Here is a 19,766-nt window from a genome sequence, read left to right as displayed (position 1 = left end):
GATTATAATAGGCCTACTTGAAGAAATATCTCAGTTAGTGCTTGAATATATCATATAAGTTACAAACTCATACAGTCATCACATACATCCCGAACAGTTAAAAACACCCTGGTTACTGACTAAACACTAAACAATAAATTTTTGACAAAACAAGCTGCTTTTTCTAAAAAGCCTATTCACATATTCTAATTCTAAAAGCCTAATTTGTTTAAATCAGATGACAAGATTTATCACACCATGAACCTTAGAAATAGAGATGATTCAATTTCAATATAAAAAACGTAATTAATCACTTATGAAATTAAAAAGACGCAAACATAACTAATCAGGATACAAACATTGTTTTTATCCCAAATATATTTATTTTACATATACATCCTATTCTTTTTGAAATGAACGTTTTTACTTATATCAATTAAACAAACTATTACTGTGTTAACATTTTCTTTTCTATTTGACACATATACAAAAACATTCTCTAAATGCGAAGTCTATTAGAAGTGCTTTGCAAACAAAACAGCTATACAAACTGCTGATTCGCAGCCTGGAGAAGCTTCGTATATCGTTCTAATAGACAGTGTGTCGCAGTACAGGAACCACGGGATCGTCGACATAAACGTTTGCCAAACTTATCTCAAGCTAAAGTCGACTCATCTACCAAGAGCGCGTTTCTTTACAGGGAGCGTAAACGCATCAGTTAGCTAATTTGCACGCATTTAGCAGTAATGTTACACAATACATGTTTAATAAAATTTAAATTGTAAACCATACGTAATTTTTACCCAATTTGTATGTAATGTTATACATGCTGCTAGTATGTATAATATTAACATAATTATAGTCTTCGTAAGACCCCCGTAAGACTTTGTTGAAGGGAGAGGTTAATTACCAGTTTTTAATTTGGTTCGGCGGGTCGTCTTAGCGTATTCGGCATACGTTCAAGGCAACTATATTCAGAAACAAAATATTTCTCAAACTGTTACAGAAATTGGTCAATTCCTGCGTGGCTTGCCCTCTCTTTAATGAAGCGATTAGGGTAGATAGCATAGCCTCCGTTAATTCTAATTTTATGATGCAGTCCTCTGGCAGACGTTCCATTCGGTCCAATAAGATCTCAGAATAATAGTTGAGAAGTTTATACGGACAAATTCAATTCGCGATCATGGAAGTACAGTACATTTGTATATCGTTTAATTAATATAAGAAATCCACATTGAACAGCTATGCCTAATACGTATAACTCTTAGGTAGTACTTGTATGGTTATGATGACTTGCCTGCCCGACCTTCCCTACGCGCCTAGATGACAATTGTTTGAGATCGGGAACGTTGAGTGTTTATAAATTGACCATTTTATATAATTTTTGTATTGTGGTGGTTTATCAAAGACAACTACCTCGAAATCATTGCTGCTTATATAAAAAGATTTGAAACTTTAAAACTGAAATCTATAACGTTTTCGTAAATAAAAACACAGATTACAAGATGCTCAAAAACATGATCGTCGTGTCATACCTTGTAATGTCTTTTAAGTCTTCGAACACTCTTGAACACTGAAGTGTGAGGAGAGTCAGAATACACCATTTAGTAAACATTGTAAAGCTGGGGCTTTGGCTACATGAATTGCAATTTTATATCGCAGTGAAAGTTTAGCGGTAGTTGGACTACAGCCTTTTTGTAAGCTTTCTTTTTAAGCTAGTGTTTGTGATTTGATTACTAGTATGAAATCTCAAGTGGCTGTTTTTTATGATCTATATTTATGTAAGGTCTATTCTGAGCACACCTACAAAATACAAATAGAACAGACATGAGAATATTGAACAAAAACATATAAACAGTCAAAACAACATAAATGCTACCAGCATATTATTACCAGTAGGTGTGCAATATATTGGTAATGCTTACTAGATTCACACTCCTGGGATTATTTTTGACAAAAATAAATCCTAGTCATTAATTTTCTATTTTTTTCTAGCTTTAAAGGAAATTTGATACTTTATAGTGATCAGTGATTTTAGTGCTCATCATTGCACGCCTGAATCGGTCTACTTGCATTACTTAATACAAGGGTCTTATGTGTCCTTTTTTGTATTTGAGATCAAGATACAAAGTAGTATATTGTAACCTGTCTAGGATTTTCTGGTGCAGGGCTTTTTGGCTTCAGACCTTTTAACAGTGTTATTTTTACACTGAATAAATTATTTACGCTTATATAAAATAAACTAAAAGAATGCCCAGCGTTGCACAAGTAATAAAATAATTACCTAACGAGTTTGAGTAACTTACCAGGTAAGCTAGTAACTTAAGCTAGTCTAAATCTTTATAATAATAATAATAGCCGTGAAGATGGCTTAACATTAGGCGTAATAACATTACACGTGATTTCAAACTAACCAATAGTATTTTTACAAGCGCGGCATAAGTATGTGCCCTATTATTCCATAGCATAGCAAGGACAGTTTAGTGTATTGGGATAGCTCGCTTGTCTGCAGACCTAGAGGTTCTGAGTTGAAATCCAGTGCGAAACAGATTTTTCATTCCTAGAGCTTTATCACTACAACTGGACAGACAAACGAAAGACAAACGCTAAGAATACTATGATAATAACAAGAAAATGCAAAAAGACGCTATTTTATTCATGAAACTTCACATAAGAAATACCCAAAAAAATAATATACTGAAATTGATTTCGGTTTGGCATATGTTCAATTCAGTATTAGGCTACACTCTACAGTTTAATGTGAACAGCTTTGATTGGTGCAGTTGATGATTTATGCTGGGGATGATTTATTTACCAGGACATGCTGGTTTATTTCGTTAATCACCTTTTTCATTTTTGACCACTATTTCATTAATTACATAATTGTTTACGTGCACATTGCAAAATTTAATTGAAGGATCCTGTGAACTACATCAGTCAAATACGAAAATGTAAAGGTCATGGACAATTTTTTCTTTTTCCCTTTTGTTTAAAATTTGTTGAGCCGTAATAACTCGCAATGAAAGATGGATAAATTCTGAACCTCTCTACCTGCACCCGAATGTCTGCACCAAAAAAGTCCCATTCCATTGTGAACTGTCATAGAGCAGTGCCTGTCTCACAATACACAGGCTGGTTTAGATGAGATAATTAAAAAGATATTTTCAACATCCTAACTATTCATCACCGTGTAAAATTAGACGTGCACCAGGTACTACGTAGCAACTCTAAAAGCATTGAAGTTGAGTTTACTGAAAACATGCAAAAAAATCTGAAAAACACAGGTGAACAAAGAATTCTCTTCAGGACTGATAAACAGATGCATGAAAATAATCTGCCATTAGTTTTTAAGCAGATGTGTTTAAGCTTACAATTATTGCTACAATTATTAAACTCAACTCTACAACTAAACATAAGCAAGAATTATGCGTTAAACATTAGTAGACAACCAAATCCATAATGGTAGAAACAATCAACTCGGTTAACTGAAACATTCAGAAGATCATACTTCATCAAAATAAATCATAATCATGGTAACACCGAGGTGTTAATAGCCCATTTGGAGAATGATGCTGTCACATTTTGTTATAGACTCAAAGATAGTTACACGTGGTATCAACGTGTAAGATAATCTTTGGCTGAACAATGTTAGCAACACTAAAATATAACAGATAAAATACACGGGCATCAATTCCAACTGCAACACAAATTATTCACTTAAAGAATGAATGTTGGTAAAATAATTCCTAAATATGATTCTTCAGTCTGTATCTTTTCACAGTGCTTAAGGCAGTAACATATGTACTGAATTCATTTCTTGTAAAAGCATCCTTTTTCATCATTGTATGTGTGCTTATTGGCTAATGGTACCAACAGGCCATCACTTTCTTACAGGTCTGTTCATTGTGCTTTTCCGTTACAGAAAATGTTTTAATATAGGCTACAAATTTTATGTTTGGTTATGAATGTCTCTCCCTCTTGCTCATAACGCAACATCTAATCTACATTGAGGTATATAATTGTTTACATTGATCAGCTTTACAAACCATTATGGTTATAAAACAGTTTTGTGCTGGACTTGAAAATTATTTTAATGTCTATTATGTTAAGATCAACTCAGTGTAATTATAGGCTGTGTGAACTGTAGAACTAGTGATAGTTGGAACAAATTTCTGTTGACTAATTATCAAATATGAAGCTCTCAAAAACAAGCATAGTTTATCTTATATTCCTATCACCTGTATACTGACAGGTTTTGGTGGGCCTTCAGTCATGCCTAATACTACATATAATGATTACATTAGCTTACATGGCTCATTGAATGCTTGTAGGTATGTGATGGCAAGCAATGATACTTGCACATTACCAATAACGCTATCAAACGAAGCTCAAGAATTTCTTGCTGCTGATGATGTAACCCTTCCTGAGTTTAAACAGGAGGTTTTGGAAAAAGATGCTCAAAAGAATTGGGACAAATTCTACAAGAGAAACACAACACTGTTTTACAAAGACAGACATTGGACTAGCAGGGAGTTTCCAGAGCTGAGCTCAGTGTGTGGGCTATTTATTTGAATAATCTTGTTTCCTTATGAAGTTGTACATCTTGTTAAATTTGCTTTTTTCTCTTGAATCATTTTTAGTTACCACCGTTACATAGATTGATTTAGATGTTTCATTTACATATAGGCCTATGTGTTTCCTACTTGCATATGCATTTTTCACCCTTTAGGATGGACTGGTGGTATGTCTTGGTTTCAGAATGCAATCTTGAAATTTTTTACAGCTGAATATAATCAATCCAGCTTGCATTTTTTTGCAGCAACCCATCCATTTTACTTCTTTATAGTTCAACTAGCGGAATGCCCAGCATTGCACGGGTATTAAAAACCAGCTTATAATGTAGTTGCCTAGTAAGCTAGTTATCTATAGCTCTTACTAATACATAGAATGGCGTTGCGTCGTAACGGAGAGCGGTAATGTATTTTCACTCACACAGCGACCTATAAGACTCATGAATCCATTAACCTCGCGTAGCTTAATTGGTAAGGCATTCGCTTGATGAATTGGAGGTTCCGAGATTAAATTTTCTGCAATACAGATTCTTCATTCCAAGATTTTAATAGCTATAGCCGGACATACCGAAGGACATACAGATACACTTTGCGATTTATATATATAGCAGAAGAAGATAGCTGATAATGTCGCTGATATCATAGCGAATATCATCGCTTATATCGTTATTTTTATCATTGTAGCTGATATACATGTAGTTGCTGATATCATGGCTAATATTTTGACTAGATCGTTGATGTCGGTCACTGTGATACCCAAAGATGATCCCTGCAGGCGACTAGGTATAATGAGCTGCCAAAAATCTCACATTAGAAAATGTATCAGCTTATTACCATGACATTCTACATGCATACCTGTAACTAATGCTTAATGTAACTTCAGTATCATGTTTTTCAATGTGATTTCAGGGAAAATGCATTCTATTAGAAGCTGGGTGTGGTGTAGGAAACTTTCTCTTTCCATTGCTAGATTCCAACCCTGATCTTTTCATATATGCCTGTGATTTCTCTCCAAGAGCTATTGACTTTGTCAAGGTTAGCATTTTTAAACTTTTGCTTATTTTTCATCTGGCTGTATATACGTGTATGATAAAATCTAGCTAACCCCGATGAACTAAATATGAGACTGACCATATATTTAAATGGATTTGTTTTAGAATAATGAATTGTATGATGACAGACGGTGCAAAGCCTTCCAGTGTGACATAACCAGTCATGAAATTACTACTAACGTCCCACTGTCTTCCGTAGATTTTGGCAGCCTTATATTTGTCCTCTCTGCTATTCACCCAGATAAAATGGTACAGGCTTTGAAAAATATTAAGCAGGTAGGAATTCAGCACAGGTGTTACATCATACCCAATTCCACCTTTATGCTGCCTTACACAGTTCTGGACTATCACAGTCCTCTAACTCTAGCAGAACATTATTGAAGAGCAGCCATAAGCTCATGCTCGTGTCATGGTATTTGTCACTTTAGACAGATGTCAACAACTGGACAGGCTACATGAAGAAGTCCAACCACACTTGAGCAACAGCTTACAGTCAAACCTTGACTTGCGAAGTTGATTTGTACCAAACTTTTATTCATTTGTAGAAATCTTTGTATGTTAGAACAAATGTTAATTTAAGACTATGGTACATTTCATTTAATTCATCCCACAAATCAGAAACCTGATGTGAAGTATTACATATGGCATTTAAAAGAATTGCATTATATAAAAATGTAAACGAGTAAGACACTAAAATAATAGCCAATAAAAAGAGGCTTTTATTGCAACTTTTCCTTTACATGAACGACTGCACGCGTAAGTACTGATTTGTGAAAATGCAATTTTTCAGAACCTTCGTACATTATATGTTGGAAATTACGCGTCAAGACTAATATTTGCTTAGATTACAAATTATGTCAGAAAGTTCATACCGGTACTTTGAGTTGATCATAAGGCAAGGTTTGACCATAAATTTTCTAACACAAGGTTTTTGTTTCTTTTCATAAAATCTCGCATGCAACCTCTGCTTGCAGGTTCTGAAACCAGGAGGATGTGTGCTGGTGAGGGATTATGGTTTATATGACCATGCAATGCTCAGGTTCAAGCCTGGACACAAACTCGCTGAAAATCACTATGTGAGGCAAGACAACACACGAGCTTATTACTTCTCCTTAGGTATGCTTCCATCTCATGAAGGCAGTCATTTGCTGTCATTTTGCAGTCATACGCACTTGCAGAAAAGAATATGACTTTTATTATCTCTTGAACAAAACAAAATTTTTCTGTTTTAGCACATTTTTTATTTTCTAGAGAAATTGGATGAGTTGTTTGAAGTTGCTGGATTTGTTTGCATTGAGAGGAGTTATGTTCAAAGGAGAACTGTGAACAAGAAGGAAGAGATTGATGTTCCCAGAATATTTGTTCAGGGTCGTTATCAGAAGGTGGCGGATGTTTGAGGAATGTTTCTATTGGCAACCACCATATGAGAGTGAGCACACTGAGCTTCCTGAGCACACCAACTTGGGTCCATAAGATAGATATTCAGCTCAGTCATAGTTGTGAAACAGCAACAGTGAGCAGTTGGGAAATGCGCTTCTAACATCTCACTGCACAAGTTGCATAAACACTAACAAGTCTGGAGACAACAATTTCCTGTCATCTGTATTTAACAGCTGGTAACAGCTTACAGTAGTTTTTTCAAATTCAACAAGTATAATCTTTTTGCATTATACCAATTATACCAAATATCTTTTCGCAACTTTATATCAAATAAAGTTGCCAGGTTATGCAAGCAGTAGTCCCTTTCACACTCAAGGCATTAGGTGTAGCCGAGTGACACCAATTATCCAGTAGTTAGCTGAAGATGTGGCAAATATCAAGGTAGTGCATGTTGTACAAATCCAGTCACAATGTTATCAACCCGACTTAAACTAGCAAGACTCTAGGGCTATAGGTTTTTCTTTGCTCTTGCTTTTCGTTCAAGTCTTACTTCCTTCTGAGTCTTAAACCTCGGCAGCGGAATCTTTGGTTCAAACATCTTTATTCTAGCAAATATATTTAGTTAACAACTAATCAAGTGTCTATCGAGTACATGTATAAATGTAACGAAACAAGAGTACATATATAAGGTAAAGATGCACACTAGGCCTATGTACACTCAGGTCAATGATAGAGGTAACCAAACAAGAGTACGTATATAAAGTAAGGATCCACATTAGAGCCAATGTACACTCAGGTCAAATAGAGAGGTAACCAAACAAGAGTACATACTATATAAGGTAAAGATGCACACTAGGTCCAATGTACACTCAGGTCAAGTATAGCGTAACTAAACAAGAGTACATATATGAAGTAAGGATACACAATAGAGCCAATTTACACTCAGGTCAAGAATAGAGGTAACCAAACAAGAGTACATACTATATAAGGTGAAGATGCACACTGGGCCCAATGTACACTCAGGTCAAGTATAGAGGTAACGAAACAAGAGTACATATATAAAGTAAGGATACACGTTAGAGCCAATGTACACTCAGGTCAAGTATAGGGGTAACCAAACAAGAGTACATATATAAAGTAAGGATACACGTTAGAGCCAATGTACACTCAGGTCAAGTATAGGGGTAACCAAACATGAGTACATATATAAGGTGAAGATACACACTAGGCCCAATGTACACTCAGGTCAAGTATAGGGGTAACGAAACAAGAGTACATATATAAAGTAAGGATACACGTTAGAGCCAATGTACACTCAGGTCAAGTATAGGGGTAACCAAACAAGAGTACATATATAAAGTAAGGATACACGTTAGAGCCAATGTACACTCAGGTCAAGTATAGGGGTAACCAAACATGAGTACATATATAAGGTGAAGATACACACTAGGCCCAATGTACACTCAGGTCAAGTATAGGGGTAACCAAACATGAGTACATATATAAGGTAAAGATACACACTGGGCCCAGTGTACACTCAGGCCAAGTATAGAGGTAACCAAACACGAGTACATATATAAGGTAAAGATACACAATAAAGCCAATGTACACTCAGGTCAAGTATAGACGTAACCAAACAAGAGTACAAATATAAGGTAAAGATACACACTAGAGCCAATGCGCACTCAGGTCATGTACAAAGGTGACCAAACAAGAGTACAAATCGTGGGCTGAGCGCAGAATTGTTGTAACTTGCCTTACGTTCTATATGAAGTTACAACAATTTTGCGCTCAGCCCACGATATATGAAGTAAAGATACACACTAGAGCCGATGCACACTCAGGTCAAGTATAGATGTAACAAAACAAGAGGACAAATATAAAGAGCCGCTACACACTATAGTGAATATACATTCCGTCAAATTAGATTGCAAGGTGTATGTCAGCAATATTTGAGACACTGAACTCCAATTGGTTACCCGTGCAGACAAGGTTAGCTGATTATTACTAATAAAATATTAGCCAACATTTTATTAGTAAGTCTGATGTCATACGTTTCGTAAGCACTGCTAACAAATAATTTCTGTCAACTTGAATAATTTCAGAATATATTTCTTTATATAACATAAAGTTCTGTAGCATAGGCTACCAACATGGATCCAACTATGCAAGACCCATTTGTCAGTATATGAAACTCTTCGTTTATTATTTGTTAGCTACTAGTACCAGATAGCTTCATGTGGAAGAGAAAATGCAAATATGAATATTTCCATTTGCCTTTTCCAGAAGACTAGCAACACCGGATAGCCAGAATTTCCATTTCGTGGGACATAAAACAGCCTAGCATATCTTATAGTTGTTTGTAGGTGTTCAATATTAGTACATCTACACCCAAACCACATGAATGATCAAACAAAGAAGTACATTGAGCAAATAGGCTCACGTACAGACGAGAATTATTACCTGGGCGCATAAGAGCCAAGTGGTTTTAGTGGGACTAGTGGTTGTTCATCAGGATTTTTCCATATATCTTGAACAAAGCCTCCTGACTTTGCCAATGCTAGACGCGCTTTCACAAATTCAAGGGCATCAAAATTCTCCCCGTCAGCTCTGATAGCATTGCATATGATATTAGATCTCTTGATCTTGCGTTTTGTCTTCATCTCACTCCTCCGTATAAGCTTAGTTCTGCATGAATCATAACAAGAGCTTGTATGCAATGCTAGCACAATGTCTATATTGGCAGCACATATGAAAGCACCCACACACACTCACTAACCTCTCATGAAAAAATTAACAAAGTGAACATGAGTGGCACTCACTTATTTCGTTTTCTCCATTTCAGAAGATGGTGTCTGTTCATCTTCCATCTCCTGATCTTTTGAATATGCCTAGCTTTGTATTCAGGCAGATGCCTTAATGTCTGTGGATTATCCCCTATAATGTCGGTAGGCTTATCGGGCACCATATCCCCTATTAGGGAGACAGTAAGGCTTGGGTCTAGTATTGCTTTTACATTTGTACCTGCAAGAACAATGAGAATGAGTCAGTAGATCTTAACTGGACCCTCATAAGCCAATAGGAACATGCTGTTTATAGCATATAAATATACTGTATGGTAGTGAGTAGACAACTATAAGTATCGCTCACTAATTACACACATGATAGAAAATTTTACAAACAAAAAAAATTTGTTCAACAAAAACTTGACGTTGCAGAAGAGACAAGAATGTTATAAAAAATGGTGTAAGGAATTATTTAACCTGGTTGTCCCAAAAAACAATGACAAAAGAACCCAAAATTCCAAACAGGGAAGCTTGAGCTATTACACGAGGGGATAACTTACTTCAACCTGGTTTGCTATTACAAACTATACTAGTAGTATGATGATTGACTAGAGTAGACCAATAAGAATACATAACCACAGTTTACAGGTCCCTCAGAATCCTGGGGAATACAGACTAACAGCTAATGTATTAGCGGTTAGACTGTATTTCGCAGAATACCGCATGTGATATAGAGGTCATGCTGTTTATAGCATGACCTCACTGTTTATAGCAACACAGTCACTTCCGCTGGTGTTCTTGTAATAAAGACCTATTTTTGAGTCCCTCATCTAATTGGAGCCAAGCTATGAAGAAACATTGCTAACCTGGAACTTGGCCTATAGTGACATTTGACTCGTTAAATCCTGGAGTCTTAATAATAGTGCTTGTTGCAGGTTCTGCTAGTCTAGCTGCAATGGAAAACTCGAGAACCTTAGTTTCACCACAAGCATCTTCTGGTACAGACTTTGTCGTTGGAGGGACCCACAGCCCTAGCAGAGGAGGAACTCGGGTCTGGTCATGGATTGATGTGAAGATTCCTGGACAATAAAGGCAGATATAAAATTCAAGGTTCTCAAATAAATTATTACCCACTGATTGGTTATCTGGTCACATAGCAGTAGATGGGATTTTAGAATACTATAAGGTTGACTTGCAACAAAATTCACATTACAGTTATTTGGTATCAAAAGATTCACCATGTCTTACTCTGTTGTGTTGTAAGTGCGAAATATGTAGAAATGTGATTACAAGCTCTTAAAAGCTCAAAAACCAAAAGCCGCCGTAGATTGGAATCTCTTTATTTCTCTGACGTAGTCATGAAATTTGGTTATCGTCTTGTCACGTGATGTTCTCCCGTGAATTGAAAGGGCAATAAAAAGCTCAATATAAAACTTATCGTAGCACTAGTTTATGACAAACACTTCGGGTTTTACCGAAGACCCCGTATCAAATATAGATGCTCGCTACTTTACAGTTTTGTTTCGGTTTGGTCTAATCGGCAAGTCGTAATCTGATCATGTGACCCAATACATCGCAAATAATTTCTGCAGCACTTTTCGATTATCACAAATGACCAATAGGCTCGTCATGATTATCAGACTATGATATGTACTCCTTCAAGCTAAGGCTAAAAAATTAAACGAATTTTTACGGTAAGTTATAAGATATCACTGCTAAAAGTGACAGCATTAAAATGACGATAAAACAGACGCATAAGAACACGAGACATGGTTTCATTGAATGCGTGAAATATATTTGTGAAATATTTCGACGAATAAGGTTGCATGAAAGTTTAAACAGAAGCCATCTAACACAGCTACGTCACATTTGAGCCGTTTTGGAAAGAGAATCCAAACTACGGCGGTCTCGTGTGGCTGCGATTAACTGTTCGTTTTTGAGCTTTAAAGAGCTTGTAATCACATTCCCACATATTTGCATCTACAACACAACAGAGTAAGACATGGTGAATCTTTTCATATCAAATAACTGTAATGTGAATTTTGTTGCAAGTCAACCTTTAATTAAGAGAAGGCAACTCTTATTTGGATTTTAGCTCATTCATGTGTTACAACGATGCAAATTGAATTACCCTAGGACACTTATATTTCGCTAGTATTTAGTTTCGTGAGTAGCATACAGAGTAAAATTTCACTGCAACTTAATTTCGCGGATCTGATGAGTGCAAAAATATAGTGATGTGAAAAAAAAATGCAGTAAAACAAACATAATTAGATTTCTCAGGTCCAGTTCACTAGTAAAAAAAATTTCAATTTGGGACTAGTTTGTATTTGTGAACCGCGGGTAGAAATGTGTGGGCGAGATCGTCAATACAATTTGATCGCTTGCTGCTATTTGTTTCTTGGATTATCCATGACGTCGAGGTCCTTGCCGCCGTGACTGATGTGGCACCAATATTATATCTCAAGTATTTATAGCACGCGGTGGCCATGGCTCAAGGTTGTTATTGCTTTTGGTTGGTAATAAAATTCATCGCTACAATAATTATTATTTAATTTTATGACTTTCCCTACCAGACTTTCATCCTCATCAGTTACAAATTCAGTGACTAAACTAATATCATCATCTTCCTCATTTGTCTTGGCTTTTCCACAGGCCCATATTCCCTGGGGCGACTGGCCGGCTGAGCCGCCCCAACTTTTTACGAATTTTTGGCGGTTAAGTATAGTCAAACTCGGAAAACTCGCCCTTGGATAAAATGTAAAATTTTATCACAAACACTTGGTTAACTCGAACAGATTTGTTTGGTCCGTTCCCACGCAATGATAAACTGCTTTAGATAACTCGACCTCAACATCATTAAACCATAACTGTCACGAACAACTTTTATCGTATTTACTAGGTAAATCAGACACGCTGATTCCGATTTTGTACTCAAAATAAAGATTAGTCCACTAACTTTCAGAGTAATGAAGGCTTTTTTACAGCATTTTAATATCGGTCTAGAAAACAACACGATCGGCATAACAAGCTCCGCCCATAAATACGTGACGTAACCTAGCTTTTTAGGAACAGAAGTTACGTAGGGATGTTTATACCGATTTAGAATAATAGAGATAGGTGTTTTAAAATCTATTAATACATGTATCTAAATTCAGCCTTAAAAATAATATCAGTCTTTTTTGAAAGGTAGATAAGCTATTTAGCATTGCATATTTAAAAAAGCGCAATAACAACGCTAGCTGGTGATAAAACCGTGCTTTTTGAGCTCATTTTTCTCGGCGTTCAGCCCATTTAAACGTCATGTAACAAGCTACGAGCAATTTTAAATAGTTTATATACCTTTCATAAAAAACTGAAATTATTTTACAGGCTGGATTTAGATAATAATGGGTTTTAAGACACCCATCTCTATTATTCTAAATCGGACTAAACATTCCTAACTTCCGTTCCTGAAAAAGCTGTTTCGTCACATATTTATGGGCGGAGCTTGTAATGCCGATTGTGTTGTTTTCAAAACGGATATTGAAACGCTTTAAAAAAGCCTAAATGACTTTGAAGGATAGTGGACTAATCTTTATTTTGAGTACAAAATCGGAATCAGTGTGTCTGATTTACCCAGTAAATACGATAAAAGTTGTTTGTGACAGTTATGGTTTAACTCGAACAGTTATTTGCCCAACGGCTACGGTTTTTATCGCTGTAGAATATCACTTTATTCCAAGCCATAGAGATAAACGTTAACTTTTAATAGTTCTTGGGCGTCATTATTATCATGATCTGTAAAATATTTTTGTTAATGACTTTTATAAAGGTTTGCAAAAGGTCAAATTTTACCAAACATTCGTTTGGCAATGGCCCAACGAAAGAGTAAAAACCTTCGGATGAACTTAAAATAAAATCAGCCAAATTGATCTTTGTTAAAACGCCCAAAAGAAAAAAGATGTCTTTTTTCTGAGCGTTTCAACTGCGGTCAAGTTTAGCCTATTTTAATCTGAAAAAGTCCTGGCAGTCACATCACCTAAAACAAACAAATCTCAAATAATAGAAAAAATGTTTATACTTTCCGATCAAATCTTTTAAAACTTTACGTGAGATGCCCTGTTGAGGCCCTACATGAAATAAACTTGTTGAGGGGGCTGATACTGCCCCACCAAACTCCTAGATGCTCATAACTAGTCACCTAATATTAGCTGCCCCAATTTGCAACCAGGAAATACAGGCCTACTTTTCCCAAAAAACTTGTTATCTCAATTTGCTTTGCCACGCTGCTCAGTCGGCGTATTAACTATATTGAGTTTAGCAGAAATTGCCCAATGAGCCCAACCACACACAAAGGTTACCTGCATTTCTAATATGATGATTTTAATGTGAATACCAATGAACAAAGCTATTTAATTTCGCGTTTTCGCTCGTTCGTTATGATAGTTTAGTTTCGCTCATGAAATTTCCGCGAGAGGATGACTGCGCGAAAATGCGAAAGTTAGATGCCGCGAATACATAAGTGTCTTATGGTAAACATGCTAAAGTCTACCGCTGCTAACTTTTCATGGAAAAGCATTTTTAATAAGGCGATAGAAGAGTACTTGTTACAAATATTCCTAATATCTCATTTATACAATGAATAACTGTTTTAGCTTATCTAGTAGTGAATTTTAATACGATGACGACATATCATATGACAGGATGAATGATACAATTATACACGTATATAACCATAGATATAATAAACCCTTATTTGTTATATCTATATATATTATCATATAAGGTTTAATATATCTATATATATAACCATGGGCTGTAGAATAGCAGACAGAGTAAGGCAATAGATTACTTATATTTATACAAGCAAAGACATCGAATGATTTGAAATTTAGAGACAGCTAATAGCGTGCATAAAAGAACATAAAATGTTTTCCAAGCTATAGCCTCTTTGTTAACAGATGTAAATTTTATAGCATTCACTAGTCATGCGTCAAGTGAATAGCATCGAGTGAAGACAAGTTTTATGGCCACTGTGATATACCACACATGCTGAGTATATATACTGGTGACTGCATACCTGATGGCGGCGTTAAAATTCTCCGGTGGCTCACAATGGATAGGTTCCTACAACACGTAGCTGACATTCAAATGAAGATTCCAGCTTCTATCTCTTATCAATTAATAACGAAGAACTCTCAAAATTCCTGATTGCTATGACAGTCTATGTAGATACATGTAATTTTGAAGTAAGTACGAATAGTAATAAAAGTTGGTTAGTCGGAGTATAGAGAATTTATGAGTTGTTTTTTTTTAACCGATACCGCCTTTACAAAATTGAAAACGTATGAATTTGCAACGGCTATTTATTAAAGCATATTATTGATGGTAAAGCTATGCTATCTAATAACTACAGCAATAAACGAAGAAGACTAAAAAATTTCGCTCGCAAACTATTGACCAGCATTTACAAGGGATGACAACTCCAACTGATGCAAACTCAAACAGCAATCCAGTACATTTACATGTAATGCCAAATTAAAGCTGAGTTTGAACACAATTATGAAATATAATCTAAACCTACCGACAGATCACTATTGGTATTCAGATACAGAGAAATTCGAGGTCTCCTCAAACCTTAACATACAAATTTTTAACAAAAAATGCAAAGCTTGAGCAAGTAGTTGAGTGTCTAAACCTAGAGCAATTTTCAACTGAAGTCTGAAGATTTTTTTAACATTGATGCCTCATGAATCAGTGGGTATGTAGACAGTTCTCCTTCACGTGTTCTGGTTTTACTACATTCAAATAAAACTTAACATTGTTTTATATCATCTTTTGATAGTTTGAAAATTACGATTTTCCACAAGACCAGTACTAGTAATACTAGTGGTGGTATAAAAAGAAAATTATTTCCTTGACACAAATAATAAAATAAGAGAAAAACATCACACAACCATTTTAAATCAGTTCTTTAAAAAATCTCCAAAGCCATTTAGTAGGCCTAGTTAGAGCTAGGAGAACTATTTCCTAGCTCTAACTAGTGAGGGAAAAAAAAAACCCTAGAATGAGTAGAAGTTGCCAGCATGGTAGCTTATAACATTAACATATTAAAATGAAAAACGTAAATAAGCATGTGAAATAAATAAAAATTCTTTGAATCTAGACTAACCTTACTTTGTATCTGTATCACCATCCTGTGTCACTAAGGCTACATCTGTTTTTGCCTGTCTCCAACATAAGGCAATATAATCATATTGCCACTTTTGTTGGTCATCATTCTATTAATTTGATTTCTTACATATAATTTAGTTTTTTATTTCAAAAATTAGTGTTGTTTTATACAATGTATTTATTTTTAATTACATTGTATGACATGGGTGTAATTACCTAAATTATCTATCGTTCAGTTTATGATCTAAAGAGTGCATTTAACAAACTAGTGGACATATTTCTATGAGAATACGTGCTACAATATGTATGTACAATGATTGCAAGATATAAAGAAAATCTCCAAATAGATAACTCTGTACATCATACATTTGGCTTTTCTACCATCGTGCTATAAGAGCTGTTGCATTGTTAGCCTCCTAAATTATATATTAAAAACGTTTTTATTTAAAGATAATTATTATGACAGGTTTTAATATGGCCTTGTAGAAATATACAGATGAAGACTAACAAAGGTTTCAATGATTATTGCCTCTGTTGGCACTAATAATATGGCGCCTCACAGTGCCTCGCGTTCCGTGTTCTCAACACGAGTTGTTGAACTCGAGTTGCTGTTCAAAGTACTCGGGCTGGGTTTTTGATGAACTCGAGTTGTGTTACGTAAAACTAACCCGGGTTTGTAAAAAAAGCAATGTGAGTAATTGGGGTGTCTCATTTACAGAACTGCATTTGCGCATACTATATATAATTTAATAATTGATTAATAATAATATTATATATATATATACATATTTAAATTATATATATTGGCGATATTTGCGCATTTTTATTTATATAAATATAAAGAGACAAAAACAATTGTAGAATGTAAAAAGCAAACTAAAAAACAGTTTATGTGGGGACCGGGCCACTTCTTTTTCAAATGAAAAAAAGAGTTATTTTTTTAGAACCTGACAAGAAACTGAATGAACACCGAAAATGAACAAACATCGAAATTATGTCAACGACGTTTAACGATGCACAAAAAAACCATATAAAAAATATAGCTAGAGAAAATGAAATGATGAGTCGTTTAGTATGGTGCTTTACAGTGCTTCGCGTTCCATGTTCTCAAGCCGAGTTGTTGAACTCGAGTTGCTGTTGAAAGAACTCGGCTTGGGTTTTGATGAACTCAAATTGTGTAACTCGAGTTGTACAACTCGAGTTATATTTACAAACTCGAATTTGTAAATATAACTCAAGTTGTACAACTCGAGTTGCAAACTAGGGACACTCTAATTCGTCATTAGCTCTAGTTTTACAGTACATACATAGTTTAAATTCTATTAGCTAACGGGTGCCTATTAACGTACCATTGTTAATATAACCAGATCTACGGTTATGCTACCGTAATACCAATATATTGCAACTTACTTTTACAAACTCGAGCTGGTAAATATAACTCGAGTTGTACAACTCGAGTTCAACAACTCGAGTTGAGAACACGGAACGTGAAGCACTGTAAGGCGCCATACTAATAATGTAATCAGGTGACTAACCTCATGCCTAAAAGTAGCCCCTTAGCAGCCATTATGATCTCTGCACAGGAGACGTCAAGTCTAAAATATAGCATAAATATATAGTCATAAAGGTTACCATAACCAAGGTCTAATACATAGCAGCAAATGGTGCACACTCAAGCAGCCATCATATTACACTTTAAAAGCTTTATAGTCAGATCTTATAACTTTAAAAGTATTTGGCATTTAATGTGCTGAAAAGAGAAATAAAAGAGAATTTTTCCTACCCGCCAATGTATAATTGACTGGATGGCTAAGCAACCCTTATACCTATGAGCTACTCTGTATTGTGTTTCGCTAATTCATTGATGTAATACCTGTGATTTATGTCAATTGGTCTTTCATGCATCATATTTGTTTAGTTGTTCTACTTTAATGATTTAATAAAACAAAATCATACATCAAATAGGTAAAATGCAATATGACACAACGTCAATTTTCTTTTTTGTTCCCAGTACCTGCACAATTACAACTTGTGTCAGATCGTTACGATTGCATAATTTAAATTTTGCAATTTTTCGTGTAGAATGTGAATTTTTAGACGTCTTCAGCACGCGTTTGACTACCGTTTTGAGGTCAATTTGACAAACATATAACACAATCAAAAACTAATAAGAAATTTTTAATTCGTTCAGCACATTCTTCTTTCATAAACTGCTTGTGTTCCTTTAGCATTAGATTTTATTGGTATCAAAAATGTGTGATAAGAATTGCAATCAATAGAAAACGCTTTACGGAGTCGGTCAAAAAGCCGTAGAGCTGCCTTGACCAAGTCCGAGGTCTTATTTTGCATCGAACTAATAAATTCTGCTTGGACGGCGAGTTTATTGTTTTATTTACTCGCTAGAATTATGTTATCGTAATCCAAAATCGTATGATGCAGGTTGAGAGCAAGTCGAGACATGGAATTATGGCGGCCGCTATTACCCCAAAGACATAAACATTTAATGCTTAATTGCTTTTCTCCTGTACGCTTACTTCGCTTTCAGCATGTGTAAACTGAAATGCAAGTTTGCTCTGACTTATCTTTGCTTTATTATTTATGTTCATAAATTTACCGATCTTGAATAAGTTCAATGCACACTGATTCATGTGAGAAAGAGGTGTACGGTTGCTAGTGGTGTGCCGTTGTGATTTTCTTTAGTAAACGTAAAATATATACCAAGCTCATAACAGTCATAGACAGACCTGCCAACCCAAGAGTGGAGCAATGCGTGAGATTTGGTTTTGGGGCAATTGATGTATCAATGATAGTATATATAAAATTGTGGAAATTGGGGCAAAAATCTCACGCATTTCTCACGCTTTTTCATTTTTTCTTTGGGGTGATTGCGTGAGTCTCACGCCTAATGCGTGAGAGTTGGCAGGTATGGTCATAGAATAAAATTTAATTTCGTGTTGTGATATGTCGTATGTTTAAATACCTAAACCAGTTAGTCTGTAAATGTAACGAAAACAGTAAATAATTGCGGAAGTAATTACCTAACAGCTTAAACAGTATTCTATGCACAATGCACAAATATTAATAAATGCTGTAATGCATGAACACTAAAGAATGTATAGCTAGTATTATTTTCTGTTGCACTCTTTTGACTGAGCAATTTGTTGAAAAAAGTTAAGGTGCTTTCTCTGTTAAGTTAGAGCTCGATGCCATAGATTTAATAGTGTGAGCTTTGATTAACATGATTGCCTTCATAATTTATACAGGACTAGCTGCATTACCCGCCTACAGGAACAGATTCACGTGCAGCATAAGGTTTATTGAGAGTTGTCTTTCATACTGTATAACAACTCCAAATATGCAGTGTACTGAAATTGTTGCCCTGATGTATTATTATGTAAATTGTCTACTGAAATTGTTGCCCTGAATATGCATACACATGCACATGTCAATAATGTTGGGGAGAACAATGGAAATCTGCAATGTTTTTACAGCTAGATGCATGTAAAATCTAGTAAATATTCTAGATTCATGTGTCTAGATTCATGCATCCGTTCATACCCATCTATATTTGCAGTTGATGATCGTGCCCTTTATCCGCCGAGCCCCCGTCGTGGCTGACCAGTCTTTACCTTGAGTCTTGACCAGCCTCTCAGTCAACCATCGCGCTCTTGCACTCGCCTCGCAATCAATCGCTTCGCACTTGCAATCAGTCGGCTCGCACCCGCCTTGCAATCAATTGTCTTGCACTCGCCTTGCAATAAATCGCCTCGCAATTAATCGCCGCGCAATCAATCGCCTTGCACTCAATCGCCTTGCACTCGCCTTGTGATCAATTGCCTCGC

At 35.5% G+C, this 19,766-nt stretch overlaps 3 protein-coding genes across 4 annotated transcripts in view; 1 reads left to right on the top strand and 2 right to left on the bottom strand.

Moving 5' to 3' along the window:
- The window catches only part of LOC137391965 (late secretory pathway protein AVL9 homolog), a 36,868-nt gene extending 36,319 nt beyond the window's left edge, over positions 1–549 (bottom strand). For both annotated transcript variants that reach the window (XM_068078543.1, XM_068078544.1), the window contains exon 1: positions 531–549. The gene's annotated coding sequence lies outside the window, so the exon portion shown is untranslated. The remainder of the gene's footprint in view (positions 1–530) is intronic.
- Positions 550–1,139: 590 nt separating this feature from the next.
- On the top strand, positions 1,140–7,245 carry LOC137391967 (tRNA N(3)-methylcytidine methyltransferase METTL6-like). Its single transcript, XM_068078545.1, has 6 exons — positions 1,140–1,247; positions 4,311–4,530; positions 5,460–5,585; positions 5,708–5,878; positions 6,577–6,718; positions 6,854–7,245. The coding sequence occupies exons 2-6, from the start codon at positions 4,318–4,320 to the stop codon at positions 6,997–6,999; spliced, it is 798 nt and encodes a 265-aa protein (XP_067934646.1). The 5' UTR covers positions 1,140–1,247; positions 4,311–4,317; the 3' UTR covers positions 7,000–7,245.
- Positions 7,246–7,322: 77 nt separating this feature from the next.
- LOC137391612 (uncharacterized) lies at positions 7,323–18,088 on the bottom strand. Its single transcript, XM_068078129.1, has 6 exons — positions 17,460–18,088; positions 14,831–14,877; positions 10,635–10,847; positions 9,805–10,006; positions 9,446–9,670; positions 7,323–7,587 (listed from the first exon to the last, which is right to left on the bottom strand). Exons 1-6 carry the CDS (start codon positions 17,531–17,533, stop codon positions 7,491–7,493), a joined length of 858 nt encoding a protein of 285 aa, XP_067934230.1. The 5' UTR covers positions 17,534–18,088; the 3' UTR covers positions 7,323–7,490.
- Between the last annotated feature and the right edge of the window lie 1,678 nt (positions 18,089–19,766).

Source organism: Watersipora subatra, chromosome 3 (genome assembly GCF_963576615.1).
Source record: "Watersipora subatra chromosome 3, tzWatSuba1.1, whole genome shotgun sequence".
Taxonomy (NCBI): domain Eukaryota; kingdom Metazoa; phylum Bryozoa; class Gymnolaemata; order Cheilostomatida; family Watersiporidae; genus Watersipora; species Watersipora subatra.
This window is presented reverse-complemented; position numbering and strand designations above follow the sequence as displayed.